Raw genomic sequence first — 17,429 nt, 5'->3', positions numbered from 1 at the left:
CCAGCCCCCATCATCCTGGCCCCTGGCCTCCTGCTGCTTCCTGCCACCTCCGGGTGCTGTCCACACTTCACTCCAGGTGCCCTCCCATCTGTCTGTCTCCACTGTCCTCCCCCTGCCCAGGTCTCAGTCCCCGCTCAGCCTCTTCTGGAAGCCTCCTCTTCTCCTGCCTCCCTGTGGCCACACGAGGCCCCTCTGGCCCTTTGTTGCACAGCTTTCGAACATACTTTTCTTTGTCATCCTCTGGTTTGGAAGGTGCCAGCAGACAGCCAGGCCATCCCTCGGGCCCATTCACACATTTCCAAACCAGTCCAGTCCCATTTAGACACGTCCTGAGATGGAAGCCTCACCACTTCCCAGGACAGCCTGGCCCTCAGCCTGACCCTCAGGATTGCTGCCCTTACTCTGGCTTTCTCCCCTTCATCACCTATACCCGTAGAGCCTTAGCTACGGACTATTTCCTGTCCTTCAACACCCCTGGGCCTTCTGTGCTCCCTGTGGGAATACTTTTCCCCAGCTCTAGGACTCGCTCAGCCTCCAGAGTTCAGTGCCCCTGCACTGCAGCCAGTCTCTAGGCAACGTCCCTCTGTTAACAGACGTTAAGAGGCAGGGTCCTAGAGGCCAGCAGATCTGGGTTAAAATCTGGCTCTGCCGCATGGTTCCCTTGTGGCCTGGGATCAATGACAATCCCTGTAAGCCTCACTCTCTTCCTTTATGAAGCGGGGACAATAGCCATCTCACAGGCCTGCTGCCGCCAGGAGAGCTTTTCACCTCCGCGGTCATTCTCCTTTCGCATCACAGCACCTCTCATTTCCACTCCTGTGCTCCAGTGAGGGCATCGCACAGGGTTGCTCTGAGTGGGGGCGCTGGAGCCCAGCTGCTGGGTTTGAACCATGGTTCCACTTTTCCTACCTCTGTGACCTGGAGCAAATCACTTCTCTGCTTACTTCTTCATCTGTAAAATGGGATGGTGGCATCTACCTTGTTGTGGGGCTGTTGTGAGGCTAAGACGATATTTCATCACAAGGCCTAACACAGAGTAAGCACTCGCTCTTGGTGACTTTTTTTTTTTTTTGAGAGACAGGGACTTAGGCCGGGCACGGTAACTCACACCTGTAATTCCAGCACTTTGGGAGGCCGAAGCAGGCAGATCACGAGGTCAGGAGTTTGAGACCAGCCTGGCCAACATGGTGAAACCCTGTCTCTACTGAAAATAATGGCTTCTGCCTATAATCTCAGCATTTTGGGAGGCTGAGGCAGGCGGGTCACCTGAGGAGTTTGAGATCAGCCTGGCCAACATGGTAAAACCCTGCCTCTCCTAAAAATACAAATTAATATTTGTATGGCAGGCACCTGTAATCCCAGCTATTTGGGAAGCTGAGGCATGAGAATTACTTGAACTCAGGAGGCAGGCGTTGCAGTGAGCTGAGAACGCAACATTGCACTCCAGCTTGGGCAACGGAGTGAGATTCTGTCTCCCAAAAAATAAAGAAAGAAAAAGGAGAAAAAAGAAAAGTAAATGGAATTGCTCTGAAGTGGGGAGAGGGCACCTCTGCCTTGCCCTGGAGAAGTCCCAGGCTTGGAGACCACAGCACTACAGGGTCTGGGGTGAGCTGGCAGATGCCTGACCAGGAACTCCATGGTCAGCTGCTAGAGCATGTCCTCAAGGTCACCTTCGAGACCAAATCCTTGGCTAGTTCAACTTAAGTGATGCATGGACAGGATTGGGAAAGGCTTCAGGGAGGAAGCAGCTTTTAAGCTGGGCCTTGGTTAGGCAGGGCCGCCATGAGAGGCACGGTGGAGAGCAAAGGATCAGAGGTAGGCGAGGGCTGGATGGATACAGGGCCCAGAGGCTGGCAGTGCTCTTAGTTCATCCCCAACTCTGCACCCCTGGGGGCGGTGGGGACAGCAGTGGAGGCCCTACTCAGCCCTAACCCCAATCCTACAAGTCCTTCCCAACAGGGACAATGGAAGGGGTTTCAATGCTCACCTGCCTCAAGAGGAAAGCTTTGGAATGGGGAATGTAGAATGGCAGGGAATTCCCAAACTGCAGGGGCGGGATATACCTGAGGGATGCTGATGGCTCCAGGCATTGGACACAGACTCAACCATGGCGCTGGCAACCAGACCCTTGTCAAGGGTAAGAGGGTCCCAAGAATACCAAGACGCTATGAGCTAAGGGGCGAGGGGGCCCCAGAGAGGGAGAAAACAATGACAGGGCACCAACTGGAATCAAAAGTCTTTATTGTCCTGCCCCGGGAACCCTTCCCAAAGGAATCCACAGAGCAGAGGGGTGAGGCGGGCGGCACAGGGCCTTGGTGACGTGAAGAAAGGGGGAGCTGGAGTTAGGCGGTGGACAGCCCCTTCAGTTCCCTGATGGCACTGGCTGTGCTGGCAGGCCACCCAGGGGAGCCATCACCAGCGCGACGTCCACACCTGGGGCTGGGGCTGAGTGCTGTCTACACTGCTCTGTCTACACAGTCACTCTGGCACTTGTCAGGTCCACTCACCTCTCTGGCCCCAAACTGCAGGGGTAGATGAGTCCAATGCTGGGAGGCACTGGGAGGCTGTGGGACAGTGAAGAGAGGACTGCATGGGCTGGAGGATGCCAGGTGGGCACACACGTCCCCCAGGGCAGTTGCCGGCAGAAGTCTGACAAAGGGACCAGCCAGCCCCTCTGGACCATTCTAGAGGCCACTGGTGAAGGTCCTAGGGCAGCTTGGCTTATAGAGACTACTAAGTGTACCCCACCCCATGCTGGGACCAGAGCTAATGCAGGTCAGGCTCCCAATCCAGCTCTGGTCCCAAGGCCACCTTGACAGGTGAGCCCAAATGTCCTCCTCTCCCCGTTCTGGGCTGGGCTGAGGCAGGACCCCAGCAGGCAGTGACGGGAGCAGCTTTACAGAGGGAAGACAAGGCCTTTCAACAGAAGAACAAAGGGGCTTCCAGGGCCGGAGTCACAGGCCTGGGGAGGAGGGAACAGGGTGCTTCTGAGAGGCAGGGAGACAACAAACCCCCGCCTCATGCTGGTCCTCAGCCCTTCCATCCTGCCAGCCCCGATCCCCGGTCCACAACAGCAGGCCCAACCGTGCCTTTTGGGGTGAGGAGAAAAAAATCTGGAACCAAAAGGGATGGCGGCTGTTTCCTCGGGACCCTGGTGGGTGCGGGGCCACAGAGCAGCCATCACCGGAGGTTAAAGACCAAGCTGACGGTGAGGATGATGCCCAGGAGAAGGATGAACGGCAGCCAGGTCTTCACGAAGGCCCCAACACTGACAGAGAGAAAGGAGAGAGCATAGGTGGGCAGGGCCTGGTGAGCAGGTATGCGGCCCACAGCCCTGTGCACCCACAGACCCTGATGGTGCTGCCATCCCTAAGGAAAACCCTACAACCACCCCCTCACCCCAAACTTGGTCAATCAAGGAAGCAGGGTGGGCCTGGTTGCTCACTATGGGGGATCACCAGCTATGGTCCTGGTCAAGGGCTGCTCCATGCTCCTGGTGGAGATTTACGGACACCTCGATGGTTGGGAACAGGAGATATGCTCCCCCTTTCTAGGCTTCACTGGCTCCATCTATAGCCACCCACCTCTGGGGTGAGGTCTCCAGCAAGAGGACCAGGAATTGCAGTTTCGGTATGGAAGCCACATGTGCCCTCTGCCCACGGACTTCATAATGGGGACTGCTGGGAGGTCTGGGGCTGGCAGGGGTCAGCAGTGTTGTGGCTGCAGCAAAGCAGCTGGGAGCCGGCGGCCTGGGTTCAACCTCTGTGTGACCACAGTTATTCTCACAGGACTTCTAAAAGCCATGCAGTACTTAAAAATATCCCTAAAAGTCTTCTTTTCAGAAGCTCTTAATGATGAACATGGCTAAGAGGAAAGCTTGGAGAGGCGGCCAGATCAGCACTAGCCTATGCTGGCTCACGAGTCTGGGCTCTGCTGTGGCCATGCTGTGGGGACCATGGGCGACTCACTCAACCTCTCTGCCTTGGAAGGGACCTGTGGGGGCAGTCATTCTGAGAGGATCTATCTGCTCACTCTACCGGAGCACAGGTATCTGTAGAAGCCTCCCTGAGGAGCCGGAATCATTGTCTGCATTTCACCAAGGACAGCTGTGGCTCAGAGAGACCAAGGCAGTTGCCCATGGTCTCACAGCGGGTAAGTGCCAGAGCTGCATTTGGGGCCCAGGTGGAGCTGGACTCCAGTACAGCCACCTCCCTCTCCACCAGGCCCTTAGCTCGTCACTCTAGAACCACCACGGCTCCAACTGTCATCTAGATGTTCCAACTGTCCCGGCTGACTGAAGTTCGCCAGGAATGGTCTTTCTAGGATCCTTGGGAGAGCAGCCTCTGCGCAGTATGTGGGTGGGCGGGCAAGAGGGCAGCTCACCTGACGTACTTCCCATAGAGCAGGCAGAAGAAGCAGAGCGTCACCATATTCCAGTTGGTGCTGTTGTTGTAGCGCATCAGATTCAGGGCCAATGCCACGTGCGAGTGGCAGTTGTCACAGCAGAGATTGTGCTGGAGGCACCGGAAGGGCTGGTCAGGACAGGCTGCAAGGGAGTCTCCCCCCTGGTCCCAGCCTGGGGAGTGCTGGTGCCACCCTGGCCCACCTACCATGCGGTGCTTGTACTCCTCAGAGGCATCATGCACAGCCGTGTCCCACGCGTTGGGCCCGCTAGCATAGACCTGAGCAGGGTCCAACTTCCAGTACCTGGTGGGAGAGAAGGGCTCTGGAAACTGACTTGGCTCCTTTGTGCCCTCAGCTCTACACATGTCATCTGAGGCCTGCCCTGTGCCCGGGCCTGAGCTGGGTGCCAAGGTGTGCAGTGAACCAGATCTGGGGTAAGTGTCACGTGGCAGTCAACTGTGACATAGGGTGAGGTGGCCGGTGCCATGGTGGATCCTGGGGGGATATGGAATGAAGTTAGGGGTGCTATGCTCTGAGAGTCTGTGTCCCCACCAAATTCATATGTTGAAATCTTAACCCCCAAGGTGATGGTATGAGGAGGTGGGGCCTTTGGGAGGTGATTAGCTCTCATGAATGGGATCCATGTCCTTATAAAAGAGCCCTGAGGGAGACCCCTCACCCCTCCACCACGGGGGGACACAGTGGGAAGGCACCTCAGGTCCTCACTAGACACTGACTCTACCAGCACCTGCACCCAGGACTGTCCAGTCTTCAGAATTGTGAGAAATACATTTCTGCTGTTTCTAAGATACCCAATCGATGAGATTTTGTTATGGCAGCCAGAAGGACTAAGATGGGGTGTGAGACGGCTTCCTGGAGGTGACACCTGGGTCCAGTCTGAAGGAAGAGGGTTAGCCAGGCAAAGAAAGAAGAGGTGGGCATTCCAGGCCGAGGGAACAGCTTAAGCTAAGTGAGAGGCATAAAATTGTGCAGTGTGTCCCATAACTGAAGTGACTGAGCCCTCCTGGAGGATGCAGAAGGAGGAACACGGTGATGGAATGCTGGCAGCTAAGGCTGGAGATGCAGGTGAGGCCACATCATGTGGGGAGTTTACCCAGCAGCAAGCACTCTCCCCGTCTCCCATGCAGCTTGCCAGGGTGAGTGGGAGGGAAGCTGATGGTGCTAAAGCCCATAAACCTCAAGGTGGGTGAGGCTCCAAGCACCAGAGTGCCCGGTGGGTCTCAGGCCAAGGAGAGCTAGGAGGTCAGGGTGCCCCCTGGCTGTTGTGTAGGGGAATGGCTTGGTGGAGGAGTCTAGAGACCACGGCCTGGACTGGGGCTGCTTAGGGGCTACTGCTTGGAAAATGATGCCCTTAAAGCTGTCCTTGAAGAGCAGCTGGCAGCGAATACCTGGCGGCCCAGAGGCTCCCGGACCACACTGCCGCCTGCCGGAGGAAGCCAGAGCAGGCAGCAGGAAGCCCTGCTCCAGGCCATCTCGGCTGTGTGGGACACCAACTCCTCCTTGGCCCAGTCCCTCCCCCCAGTGCAGTCTTGGGCAACAGGTCACCTGAGGACACTGATGACTGAGGCACTGTCACCAGGCCCGCAGCTGAGGTGGGCACCCAAGACTGCAAAGATGAAGACAAAATGTCCCAAAACCAAACCAGCAATAGCTCCCAAAAGGCTGAACAGTTTTTATTCTCTCCAACCAGAACTTTCCAGCAGAGCTCCAAACAATGCCTCTCTTCTACCTTCCATAGCTCATTTGTTCCCAAAGGGCAGGAGAGTGAGTCTCGAGGGAGACAGATCTGGGTGTGGGTCCCAGCTCTGCCACTTCCTGTGTGACCCTGACCAAGTCCCTTCCCTTTCCTCACCCTTGCCATGGAGTTGAACATACAAACCTGAAGAGCTGTGGTAAGGCCCAGATGGTCTACAGGTAAAGGCCCTAGCCAGGGGCTGGTGCGGTAGGCACTCCGTACGGGGCTGCCATGCTCTGGTGGACCCTGGCTGACTCCCCCTCCACCCCAAATACTCTGTCCTCAGGGTGCTGTCCCCTGCTGTGCCCCAGAAGGCCTGGCCCACCTGGGCAGGAGCAACCTGCCTCTAGAGCCAGTCACATGGGTGTTCATCACTTACTTGGCAGGCTTTCCAAAGGCCATATTGTCCTCCTGTTGAGGGACAAAAGCAGAGGTCAGTAAGGAACTTACATTGGGGCCAGATGACAAACCTGGGTAGGTGGTGGAAGCGCAGTGACTTAGAAGGGGGTATGTCAGGGGTGGGGGGGCCAGAAGTGGTGCCTGGGTCCTGCCTTGGGGCTGGCATGGCATCTGAAGAGCTAGCGGCTGTTCTGCAGGAAGAAGGCAGTGTGGCACAAGTGCACAGAGCACTGCATCAGAGATCAAAAACCTAGGGCTCCAACTGCCACTGTCCCTTCGTGTGGCACTCAGGAATTCTCTTGCCCTCTCTGGGCCTCATTTTCTCCAAGTTCTCTGGTCAGTCTTCTCTGATCTTTGAGGACCAGCAGGAGGTTTCCATCATGGTCTGGCCTCCAGACTCAGCAGTGGTGGCCCACATGGAGCCCATTTCCGCGCCCAGCAGTCTGACTGCATTCATAGCAGGGCGGAGGCCCTGGGCCCAGAGGGACTTCCTGTGAGGGAGACTCTGCAGTGAAGTCCTAGACTCATCACGTTAGACCTGGGGTACAGGAGTTACACAGAGACAGACTCTGGGTTCAGATCAGGGAGACCCTGCTGACAGACCTGGCCAATGATTAATCACCATAAAAATATATGACAAAGTAATGGATGTGAAAGTATTTTTAAGTACAAAGTGACAGACCTTTGTCGTGTTAAGATGATCATGACAACTATTAATATAAATAGGTTGGTGCCACCACACCCCTTCAGTCCAGTCTCTGACACCTGGAGACAGGATGATGCATGCTTCTCTGCTGCTGGCCCACTGGACCAGTCTCGGTCACATCCCCAGGGAACAGACCTGAGAACACAGCTGGTTCATTCTAAAGCCCCACCCCCTCTTCTCCATGACCACACCCAGGGAACCGTATCAGCCTCCCCTGTCCCCCCACCTTGACTCCCACCTTCTGAAGGTCCAGAGATGTGGTTCCTGGATGGTCTGACTCTCCACTCTTGCCTCTAATCCCTACCCATGTCTCGGTACCCCAGGGGTGGGGGCAAAGGGCTGGGTCAGTTACTTAAGAATCCTTCTGGCCACACTGCCCTCCCGGCCTGTCCTGGAGGCAAGAGAAGGGGGAAAGGGGTCAAACACTGGTGAGGGGTACAGGGCCAGGGCCAGGACTGCGGGTTATCTGTGTTCTCCTGGGTCTGGGGAGACAGGAAGCCTGCAGGCAAGACAGGACAGCCTTCCACTTAAACCTTGGACCCCCCAGGGTGGGCAGAATGGGGACTCACCGAGACAAAGTAGGGGCCTGCGAAGTCCCGAATGACTCCTGTGGATGTGCAGATGCCCATGTGGCCGATGATGGGGAAAAACCACCTGTGAGGAAAAGGACAGGGAAGGGACAGAGCTTAGGGGATCTTTCAGCCAGTTAAGACAGATGCTGGGGACACTTCATACCGCACAGAAGCATGTGAATATTACGTTTCGTTGATGAATGGCCATTCGGGTGACTCAGAGGGCTGGGGAAGCACAGACAAGGGCAACTGCAAACTGACAGCACAATGGGATACCTCGGCATCCCACCAGGACAGCTGTAACTCAAACGACAGCAACACCGATGCAGGTGAGGGCAAGGGACAACCAGAGCTCTCATTCACTGCTGGTGGGAGGGATGAACTGTTTCTACCATTTATTTATTTATTTTTAAACAGAGTCTCACTCTGTCGCTCAGGCTGGAGTACAGTGGCACAATCTTGGCTCACTGCAACCTCCACCTCCCGGGTTCAAGCAATTCTCCTGCCTCAGCCTCCTGAGTAGCTAGGACTACAGGTGCATGCCAGCATGCCTGGCTAATTTTTGTATTTTTAGCAGACACGAGGTTTCATCATGTTGGCCAGGCTGGTCTCGAACTCCCAACCTCACGTGATCTGCCTGACTCAGCCTCCCAAAGTGCCGGAATTACAGGCATGAGCCACCGCGCCCAGACTGTTTCTACCATTGGGGAAAACAGTTTGGCACTATACTCTATGCCTCAGCAGCTTCACTTTTGGAGCCCTCTTTGCCCTCACCCCTGGGAAATAACATTTGCCAAAACACATTGAACTGTACTCTTAAAATGTGTACATTTTATTGTATATAAACTATAATTCAATAAAATTGATAAAAACAACTATAAAGAATCCAAATGTCCAACAGTACAATGAATAAGTGTGGTATAGTTATACATTGAAATAGTCCATAATAATGAAAAAGAGTGTAACTTTTTTTTTTTGGAGTGTAACTTCTGATACACACAACATAGGCTTTCACAGACATAAGGGTGAATGAAGGAAATCTTACACAGAGTACATAACACAGCACTCTGTTTACACGAAGTCCAAGAAAAGGCAAAACTGATCTACAGCTAGAGGTCCACAGCAGGGTGGAATCTGTGGTAGAACTGACTGGGAGGGCACAAGGGGGTCCTGTGGGTGTTGGCAATGCTTTCTAGCCTCTGTCTGGGTGGTGGTTACATGAGTGTGTGATATGCAAAAATTCTTTCAGCTGTATACCTGAGATTCGTGCACTGTTTGGTACATAAGTTATACCTCAATAAGAAAGTTAAAAAAAAAAAAAGGTGGGCGGACATGACACCAATGTGGGTGGGGGAGTTCAGGAAAGGCTTCCCTGAGAAAATAACGAAGAAACAGAATGTGCAAGGGCAGAAATTGGAACAGAAGCATGGTGTATGCCAGGAAATAAAAGTTCCTTTTTAAAAAAAACATGGGCATTAAAAAACAACAACAAATCCCAGATGCACCCCAATATGCCACACATAGGAACCCCAGACCTGTCTGCGTTCTAAGAACCATGGCCCTACAGGACCTGGGTGCTGGAGAGACTGATCCAGTTTAAGGAGAACTCACAGGGCCAGTGGCCAGGTCCTGGCCTCAATGCTGTCTGGGCATGAGCACAAAGCACCTGGCTAGGGCTGGAGGCCAAGCCTCCAGAGAGGCAGTTCAAAAAAGCAGTTACAGGGGACTGGGGTGGAGTCAGTAAAGATTTCACAGAGGAGGTGACTTTTAACCTTGACCTGTGAAAGGACAGAACATCGACAGGCAGAAACCACCACTGCAGAGCAAGAAAGTGGTGCATGTGCCTGCAAGAATGAAACGGGGAGAGGTCAGCTCAGGGGCCACTGCTGTACCACTGGCAAGAGATGACGGAGGTCCTGACTAGAGGATCCGGGCAGGGTGGTGAAAAGCACATGGATTCAAAAGATCTTTCAAATGAAGACTGGAGAGTTTACGACTGACAGGACAGGGGTCTTCCGGGTCTACAGCTTCAGCGCCTGAGAGGATGGTGGGGACAGAGTGGTCTTTTGAGAACTGAATTCAGATTCCATCATTCCCCTGCTCAATGCCCATTAATGGCTTCCTACTACACTTATAATACATTTCAAACTTCTTCCAACACTGTGGCGGTAATTATCCCTCGAACCTCTTCTCACTCCCCTCTCTAGCTACACTGCCTGCTTGTGGCTCCTCAAACATGCCGAATCCTCCCACCCCACGCTTTCTCTGTATCTGCCCTCTCCACCGTCTGCAACACTCTTCCCCAAGAGCATGGCACAGCTAACTCCTCACTGATTAGGCCTCAGCCTCACTGTCAGCTTCCGAGGTCTTGCCTGAACGGTGTCTTCCTGCACAGCCACCCAATCCCAGATTCCACTACAATGCTTTACTTCCCTCATAGTATCTACTACTACCCAAAATTATCTCCGTTATTTACATGCTGTCTCTCCACTAGCACATAAGCTCGGAGACAGCAAGGATTTTGTCTTGTTTATTACGGCAGTGCCTGCATATAGCTGCAACTCACTAAATATTTGTTGACTAAATAATGAATGAACGTCCTGCATTTAAGAGTGGAGTCAGGGTCTGGGTGCTGTGGCTCACGCCTGTAATCCTAGCACGTTGGAAGGCCAAGGCAGTTGGATTGCTTGAGCCCAGGAATTTGAGGCCAGTCTCACACAGTGAGACCCTGTATCTAAAAAAAATCTAAAAATTAGCTGGAGGATCGCTTGATTCCAGGAAGTTGAGGTTGCAGTAAGCCAAGGCCAGGCTCAGTGGCTCACGCCTGTAATCCCAGCACTTTGGGAGGCAGAGGCCGGTGGATGACTTGAGGTCAGGAGTTCAAGACCAGCCTGGCAAACATGCGGAAACCCTGCCTATATTAAAAATACAAAAATTAGCTGGGCATGGTGACATGTGCCTGTAGTCCCAGTTACTCGAGAGGCTGAGGCACGAGAATCACTTGAACCCCAGAGGCGGAGGTTGCAGTGAGCTGAGATCACGCCACTGCATTCCAGCCTGGGTGACAGAGCAAGACTCTGTCTCTAAATAAATGAATAAATAAATAAACAAACAAATAAAAAATTAGAAACAACAAACACACACCAAGAGTGAAGTCATGCTCAGATATCATCTGGGTTGAGGCTTGACTTTGTTCTGGGCAAGTTACTCATTCTCATCTCTCTGTGGATAGTAAAAATTACCTTAATGAGGAGCTACTGTGAGGATTAAATGGCTAGACTTATCCATTTACACAGTGCCTAGGACCCTGCCTTCTGCTTGGCAGCTGCTCAGTGTTGTCATCTCGAGGTATTCAATACATAAGCACTATCTGACTGACTGCACTAACATAGAATAAGTTGCAGAAGATCGATAGGCCACAGGATGAACACTCAGGATTATGGGAAAGTAGCTCATCCTGATCTCAGGACTGCCCTCCACCCCCATCTCTGCCCCCATTCCTTTCATCTGCTTGGGAGGAAGTCTGGGTCCAACCAGGATTCCACACGCCACAGCTGTGCTGACAGCAGCTGATGGAAATCAGAGTAAAGACTGGAAGCCCCAGAGAAGAAACCCTCAAAGTGGTTTGTCAGCCTGGAAGCTCCAGGAAGGCAGGTCCAGAGCCGCTTTGTGGACTAACTTCTATTCAGGATCTAGTATATAATAGGTGCTTTATAAAGATTTAATGAATGAATAAATGACTCACTCACCCTGGAGCTCAATCTGGGAAGGTAGGCTAACTCAGCAAAAAAGCCCCGCACTGGCTTCTAAGCCTTACTTCCTCATCTATAAAATGGGGACAACAGTATCTATTTTCATAGGTTGACATAAGGATTGAGTGAGTGAACATACAATGTTTAGGACAGAGGAAGCATCTAATCTAGCTGTTTTTTTAGTAGCAGCAGCCATTAAACTGGTTTTTATTTCTTTTTTTTTTTTGGTTACTGCAGCACTTTTATTTTTCCTTCACAATGACGTGCTGCTGGGGCCTAATGTTCTCACGTAACAGTAGAAAAACAAAATCTGTTCTCATCTCTTTAAAGAATTGAGAACTGCATACAAAAAACCTTACATAAATTAGAACCATGAATATATTTACAGGTGTAAATGCAAACCGCTTCCAACTCAAGGCAAGTAACGGCCCACAGTGTTCTGGCAGGAAAACATCAGCTAAGAAAGGAAACTGGGTCCTATGGTTTTGACTTGCCAACCCTGACAGACCCGCAGGACAGAAACAACTGGTTCAGGAGCCCTTGCCAGCCTCCAGAGAAATCCCAGAACACTCAGCCATGATATATTAATACCCTGCATAGATTGGAGACTGCTGGCCATGCAGACTCACCAAGCCACAGACTTGTCTTCCACAAGCACGTTCTGACCTTACCATGCAGTGACCAAGCCACATGTACTAAGGGTTGAAAGCAAAGATGCGTACAGGGTATTAAACAAATACCAAGGGGAACAGTTAACTTGAATACAAGGTCAAAATCAGCAACAAGTTCTACAATCCCGTGCTGATATCAGATACAAGCTTCAAGGACAATTTCTTTTCGAAGGCTTATTCCAGTTTCGTGAGGCTAGCATGAGGTGTATGCATTTGCCAGGGGCAAATTTATACTTCTGAATTAACCCATGCAGCAAATGCTATGCATCTGCTCGCAGTCCATTTAGAAGCATTTGCAGTGGACGACAGAGGGGCCTGACTTGTACTCCTGCTTGCTAATCCACATCTGCTAGAAGGTGGACAGTGAGGCCAGGATGGAGCCGCTGATCCACATCGAGTACTTGCACTATGAGCTTGATCTTCATGGTGCTGGGTGCCATGGCGTTGATCTCTTTCTGTATCCTGTCGGTGATGCCCGGGTACATGGTGGTGCCGCCGGACAGCACCACGTTGGTGTACAGGTCTTTGTGGATGTCCACGTCACACTTCATGATGGAGTTGAACGTGGTCTCATGGATTCCGCAAGATTCCATACCCAGGAAGGAAGGCTGGAACAGCGCCTCCAGACACTGGAACCGCTTGTTGCCGATGGTGATGACCTGGCCATCCGGCAGCTCGTAGCTCTTCTTCAGGGAGGAGGATGCAGCAGTGGCCATCTCCTGCTCGAAGTCCAGGGTGAGAAAAATATGGAATGCTTCACGAATCTGCGTGTCATCCTGGCGCAGGGGCCATGCAAATCTTCTCTGTATTGTTCCAATTTTAGTATACGTGCTGCCAAGGCGAGCACTAAACTGGTTTTTCATGCAGAATTACCAACATCTCTGAGGGGGCAGACAGATCTTTGGGTTCCATTTCCTCCTCTGATCTCTCCTCAAGACAGGTGAGAGTTCCTTGTGCCACATCTACGCCTAGCTCTGCAATCATCACTATACAGTAATACTACGATGGCTAATTGACCTTTACCTCCCTCCTGCTGGAGGTAAGTCCTTTGAAGGTGACATGGTTTGGATCTGTCCCCACCAAATCTCCTGTCAAACTGCAGTCCCCATGTTGGAGGTGGGGCCTGGTGGTGGGATCATGAGGCTAGCTTTCTCATAAATGGTTCAGCACCATCCCTTTGGTGCTGTTCTCGTGGTAGTGAGTTTTCCCAAGATCTGGTTGTTTCAAAGTGTATAGTATCTCCCCCCTCACTCCCTCTTGCTCCTAATCCCGCCATGTGAGATGCCTCGCTCCCCCTCTGCTTTACACCATGACTGGAAGCTTCCTGAGGTCTCCCCAGAAGCAGAAGCCGCTATGCTTCCCGTATAGCCTGCAGAAGCATGAGTCAATCAAACCTCTTATCTTTACGGATTATCCAGTCTCAAGTATTAGTGCAAGAACGGACTAACACAGAAGGGAACATGAACCGTTTGACAGGAACAGAGCATCTTATTCATCTTGTCTTATGAACACCTGTACACAGATCTGAACAGAAATGGGCTATGAGCTGCTTTTGGCCCAGATGATCAGGCATTGTGGTGCCTCCACCTCACGCTGCTACCACTCTCTGTGGAGGACCATGCCACAAATGGTGTTTTTGAGAATAAGAAAGGCCAAAGAGAGTTTAGGATCACAAGACAGTTTTAAGAAAATCAATACATTTCCTGAGTATCCCTCCCTGTTATTTTCTTTCTTTCTTTTTTTTTTTTTTTTTTTGAGACGGAGTTTTGCTCTTGTTGCCCAGGCTGGAGTGCAAAGGCACAATTTTGGCTCACCACAACCTCCACCTCCTGGGATCAAGCGATTCTCCTGCCTCAGCCTCCTGAGTAGTTGAGATTCCAGGCATGCGCCACCACCCCGGCTAATTTTGTATTTTTAGTAGAGATGGGGTTTCTCCATGTTGGTCAGGCTGGTCTTGAACTCCCGACCTCAGGTGATTCGCCTGCCTTGGCCTCCCAAAATGCTGGGATTACAGGCGTGAGCCACCACACCCGGCCCCTCCCTGTTATTTTCACACTAATATTTTATTTTCTTCACAGCACTAATCACTATCAGGTGCTCTTTTATTAGCTTACTTATTTACTGTCTATCTCCTTCCACTATGACTTAAACTCTCAAAGGTGTAAAGACCATATCTCCTTTATTCATCACTGTATATTCGCATCACCTAGAACTATCTGGGAACACAGGGGTCACTTAGCACATGTGTTAAAAGAACACTGAATGAATTAATGTACACATTTTCCTAAGATTTTATTTCATTATTTGAGACGGAGTTTCACTGTGTTGCCCATGCTGGAGTGCAGTGGTGCAATCTCGGCTCACTGCAAACTCCACTTGCCGGGTTCAGGCAATTCTCCTGCCTTAGCTTCCAGAGTAGCTGGGATTATAGGCACGTGCCACTATGCCCAGCTAATTTATCACCACGTTGGCCAGGCTGGTCTCAAAACTCCCGATCCACCTGCCTTGGCCTTCCAAAGTGCTGGGATTACAGGCATGAGCCACGGCGCCTGGCCCAAAATTTTATTTTTAAAGAACAGTTGGATGCTCTTATGTGCATAAGTATTTGAAAACACAAAATAATTCAAGTATTTTAACATAATTCAAAAACTACGATCTTTTTAGAGTCAGCAACACCTAAGGCCCCAAATGATCCCTTCTCCACATCACCACTTGGCTGTTACTGATATCAGGGGAACAAGTTATCCCATCAGGTGAGAGTGGATAAAACATAGGGCAAAGAGCAAGTTAGATCAGAAAACTGAGTTCTTAATGCCTTTGCTTATTGGGGTGCGAACCTGATCAAGACACTTACTGCTACAAGCAGCTCAGCTTCACCATCTGAGAAGATAACCCACCTTAGAAAATGGATGTTTAATTCTGAGAAAATGGATGTTTAAGAGCTTGGCAAACTGTCCAGCACGGTGAGGAGAGGTTATATTTATCAGCTGTCAAGGCTGAAGCAGGAGGGCAAACCACCTCTCCACATATGAGAGCTCCTCCCAAAAGGCGGCAAGCGGTACCAGAACACCTGCTTCTCCCCTGACAAAGGCTAACGTTATAGAAAGAACTTTGGTCTGTGAGGCAGACAACCTGGGATCTAAACCCGCTTTGCAACTGAGATGGCACGTGAGACAAAGGGTTGGACTTCCAGATCTCTGGGGGCCCTTCCAATGTTGACATCCCAGGATCTTGTGTGGTCCCAACCAAACTCCCACTCCTGCTCCCAGACCCAGCAGGATGTCGAATATGGTAAGCGACCAGTAAGCATTTGCTCAATGAGTGAATAAACCAGTGAATTAATAAAAATGTCTCCTCAGATCCGATGAGGGACTCCCTCTTCTACACACTCACAGCTCGAGTCTCCCAGCCACTTGCCCTTTCCTGCTGGCCTACAACTCTCTACCCGGCTACACCAGGTGTATTGAGAGCAGGGAGCGTGTCCCAACGGTGTGCACAAATTGGCACTGCATGGACGGCGGGGTTCTGGTGACTGGGCGAGACGTGCGGGCCAGACCCGAGGAAAAGGCTTGCTGCGCGTCGGGGCCGGAGGCTAGCCCGGGCCAGCCGAGGGACACCGCGTGGACTCCGGTTCTCCCTGGGCCCTCCTCGTCCCCAGGCGGATGCCGGAAGAGACTCACGTGAGCACCGGGATGGGCGTCCACACCACGCAGTAGGGGAAGCGGCTCCGTTCCACGTCCATGGCGACGCCGCCGGAGCCGTGATATTGCTTCATGTCCGTCTCGGCCGCCGTCGGCGCCTCCACTTCCGCCATCCTGGGCGGGGGTGGCGGCGGCGGCAACAAGAGCGGAGAACCCCCTTCCGCTTCCGCCATGCTGCGCGCGCCCCGCTGCGACTGGCCCCGGCTCTAGTGGCGTCACTTCCGGGAGATGGGTCCGCTCCGCTTTGCCTTCCCCCGGGAATCCGAGCCGCGTCCTTCTGGGCCCGGCCAGCCCCGCCCCACTCCGTCTGGGCCTGCCAGCCCCGAGTCTTTGCAGCTTACGCCCCGCGGCTGCAGAAAGGATGCCCTCAGGCAGTTCGCAGTCTAGCGCCGGAGACTTATAAAGAACTCTGTAATTCAGTACGCTGAGGGCTCTTAGGAGGTGTGGTACAGTCGCTATTTATTGAGCACTTCTTAGGTGCCAAGCACTTGACAAGAATTGTTTCTAATCCCCATAAACTGATTAGACATCCAAATTAGGTATTTCTCTTCTGTTACAAGTGAGAAACTGAGGCTCAAGAGGTGAGGTGAGAGGCCACGATTCAAACCCAAGTCTTTTTTGGGGGGGGGGGGCGGAATTTTTTGCTCTTGTTGCCCAGGCTGGAATGCAATGGCACGATCTTGGCTCACTGCAACCTCCACCTCCCAGGTGCAGGCGATCCTCCTGCCTCAGCCTCCCGAGTAGCTGGGATTACAGGCGTGTGCTACCACGCCCGGCTAAGTTTTGTATTTTTAGTAGAGGTGGGGTTTCACCATGTTAGCCAGGATGGTCTCGAACTTCTGACCTTGTGATCCGCCCACCTTGGCCTCCCAAAGTGTTGGGATTACAGGCGTGAGCCACCGCGTCCGGCGCAAACCCAAGTCTTATACCTCCCTTGCCCTTTTCATTCTGTGGTCCTCTCACGAGGTAGTGGTAGCGTAATGAGAGACTACAATTGTGTGTGCGCACGTGTGTGTGTGTGTGTGTGTATGTATTTTATTGTATATACAGGGAAGACCTGCTGGAAGATAGGATATTATTGAGTCTTGATGTCTGCCACGTGGCACGGGAGTGGGGGTATGGGTGCAGCGGTGCAAAGAAAGGAAGGCCCTGCAGAGCACTATGTACAAGAGTGTGAATACTTACTGGAGTAAATGATAAGCCTTAGATGTGATCCAATCCCTTCATTGTACAAATGGGAAAACGGGCTCAGGAAAGTTAATTGTTTGAGATCACACACAACCATACTTACAGAGAAGCCAGGCTCAAATGTTGGAGCCTTTTGGCTTTTTAAAGGATACCAAGACAGACAAAGGAAATGAAGTCTACTGGGGTGGGGAGGGGAAGTGGGGGAGAGTCCAAAGTCAGAAGGAAGACTGCCACTAAAAATCAGGCTTAAAGAAAAAAGAACAAAAAGAGTAATCAGGTA

At 51.9% G+C, this 17,429-nt stretch overlaps 1 protein-coding gene, 1 long non-coding RNA gene, 1 other non-coding gene and 1 pseudogene across 10 annotated transcripts; 1 reads left to right on the top strand and 3 right to left on the bottom strand.

Moving 5' to 3' along the window:
- Window positions 1-2,224: 2,224 nt before the first annotated feature.
- On the bottom strand, window positions 2,225-16,171 carry TMEM222 (transmembrane protein 222). 4 transcript variants are annotated; one of them, XR_002521901.1, is made up of 6 exons: window positions 15,941-16,149; window positions 7,835-7,919; window positions 6,540-6,571; window positions 4,384-4,707; window positions 3,090-3,268; window positions 2,225-2,962 (listed from the first exon to the last, which is right to left on the bottom strand). XR_002521901.1 is itself a non-coding variant. In XM_003891411.3 (6 exons), exons 1-6 carry the CDS (start codon window positions 16,132-16,134, stop codon window positions 3,181-3,183), a joined length of 627 nt encoding a protein of 208 aa, XP_003891460.1. In that variant the 5' UTR covers window positions 16,135-16,171; the 3' UTR covers window positions 2,225-3,180. The 4 variants fall into 4 exon arrangements, 2 of the variants coding, with proteins under 2 accessions (XP_003891460.1, XP_009201152.1); XR_002521903.1 differs by having other exon boundaries at window positions 2,225-2,564; XM_003891411.3 differs by having other exon boundaries at window positions 2,225-3,268; window positions 4,384-4,514; window positions 4,611-4,707; window positions 15,941-16,171.
- LOC108585932 lies at window positions 4,262-8,454 on the top strand. 4 transcript variants are annotated; one of them, XR_004183533.1, is made up of 5 exons: window positions 4,262-4,350; window positions 4,760-4,838; window positions 5,398-5,490; window positions 8,008-8,166; window positions 8,415-8,453. It is a non-coding gene; the product is annotated as an uncharacterized LOC108585932 (long non-coding RNA). The 4 variants fall into 4 exon arrangements; XR_001902528.2 differs by lacking the exon at window positions 8,008-8,166 and having other exon boundaries at window positions 8,415-8,454; XR_001902527.2 differs by lacking the exon at window positions 8,008-8,166 and having other exon boundaries at window positions 8,412-8,451.
- LOC108585927 lies at window positions 11,762-14,017 on the bottom strand (annotated as a pseudogene). The gene has a single exon (XR_002521906.2). The product of XR_002521906.2 is annotated as an actin, alpha skeletal muscle-like (transcript).
- On the bottom strand, window positions 13,001-13,107 carry LOC116271936. Its single transcript, XR_004180668.1, has one exon. It is a non-coding gene; the product is annotated as a U6 spliceosomal RNA (small nuclear RNA).
- Window positions 16,172-17,429: the final 1,258 nt, after the last annotated feature.

The sequence above is a fragment of the Papio anubis genome, chromosome 1, assembly GCF_008728515.1.
Source record: "Papio anubis isolate 15944 chromosome 1, Panubis1.0, whole genome shotgun sequence".
In the NCBI taxonomy this organism is placed as follows: domain Eukaryota; kingdom Metazoa; phylum Chordata; class Mammalia; order Primates; family Cercopithecidae; genus Papio; species Papio anubis.
This window is presented reverse-complemented; position numbering and strand designations above follow the sequence as displayed.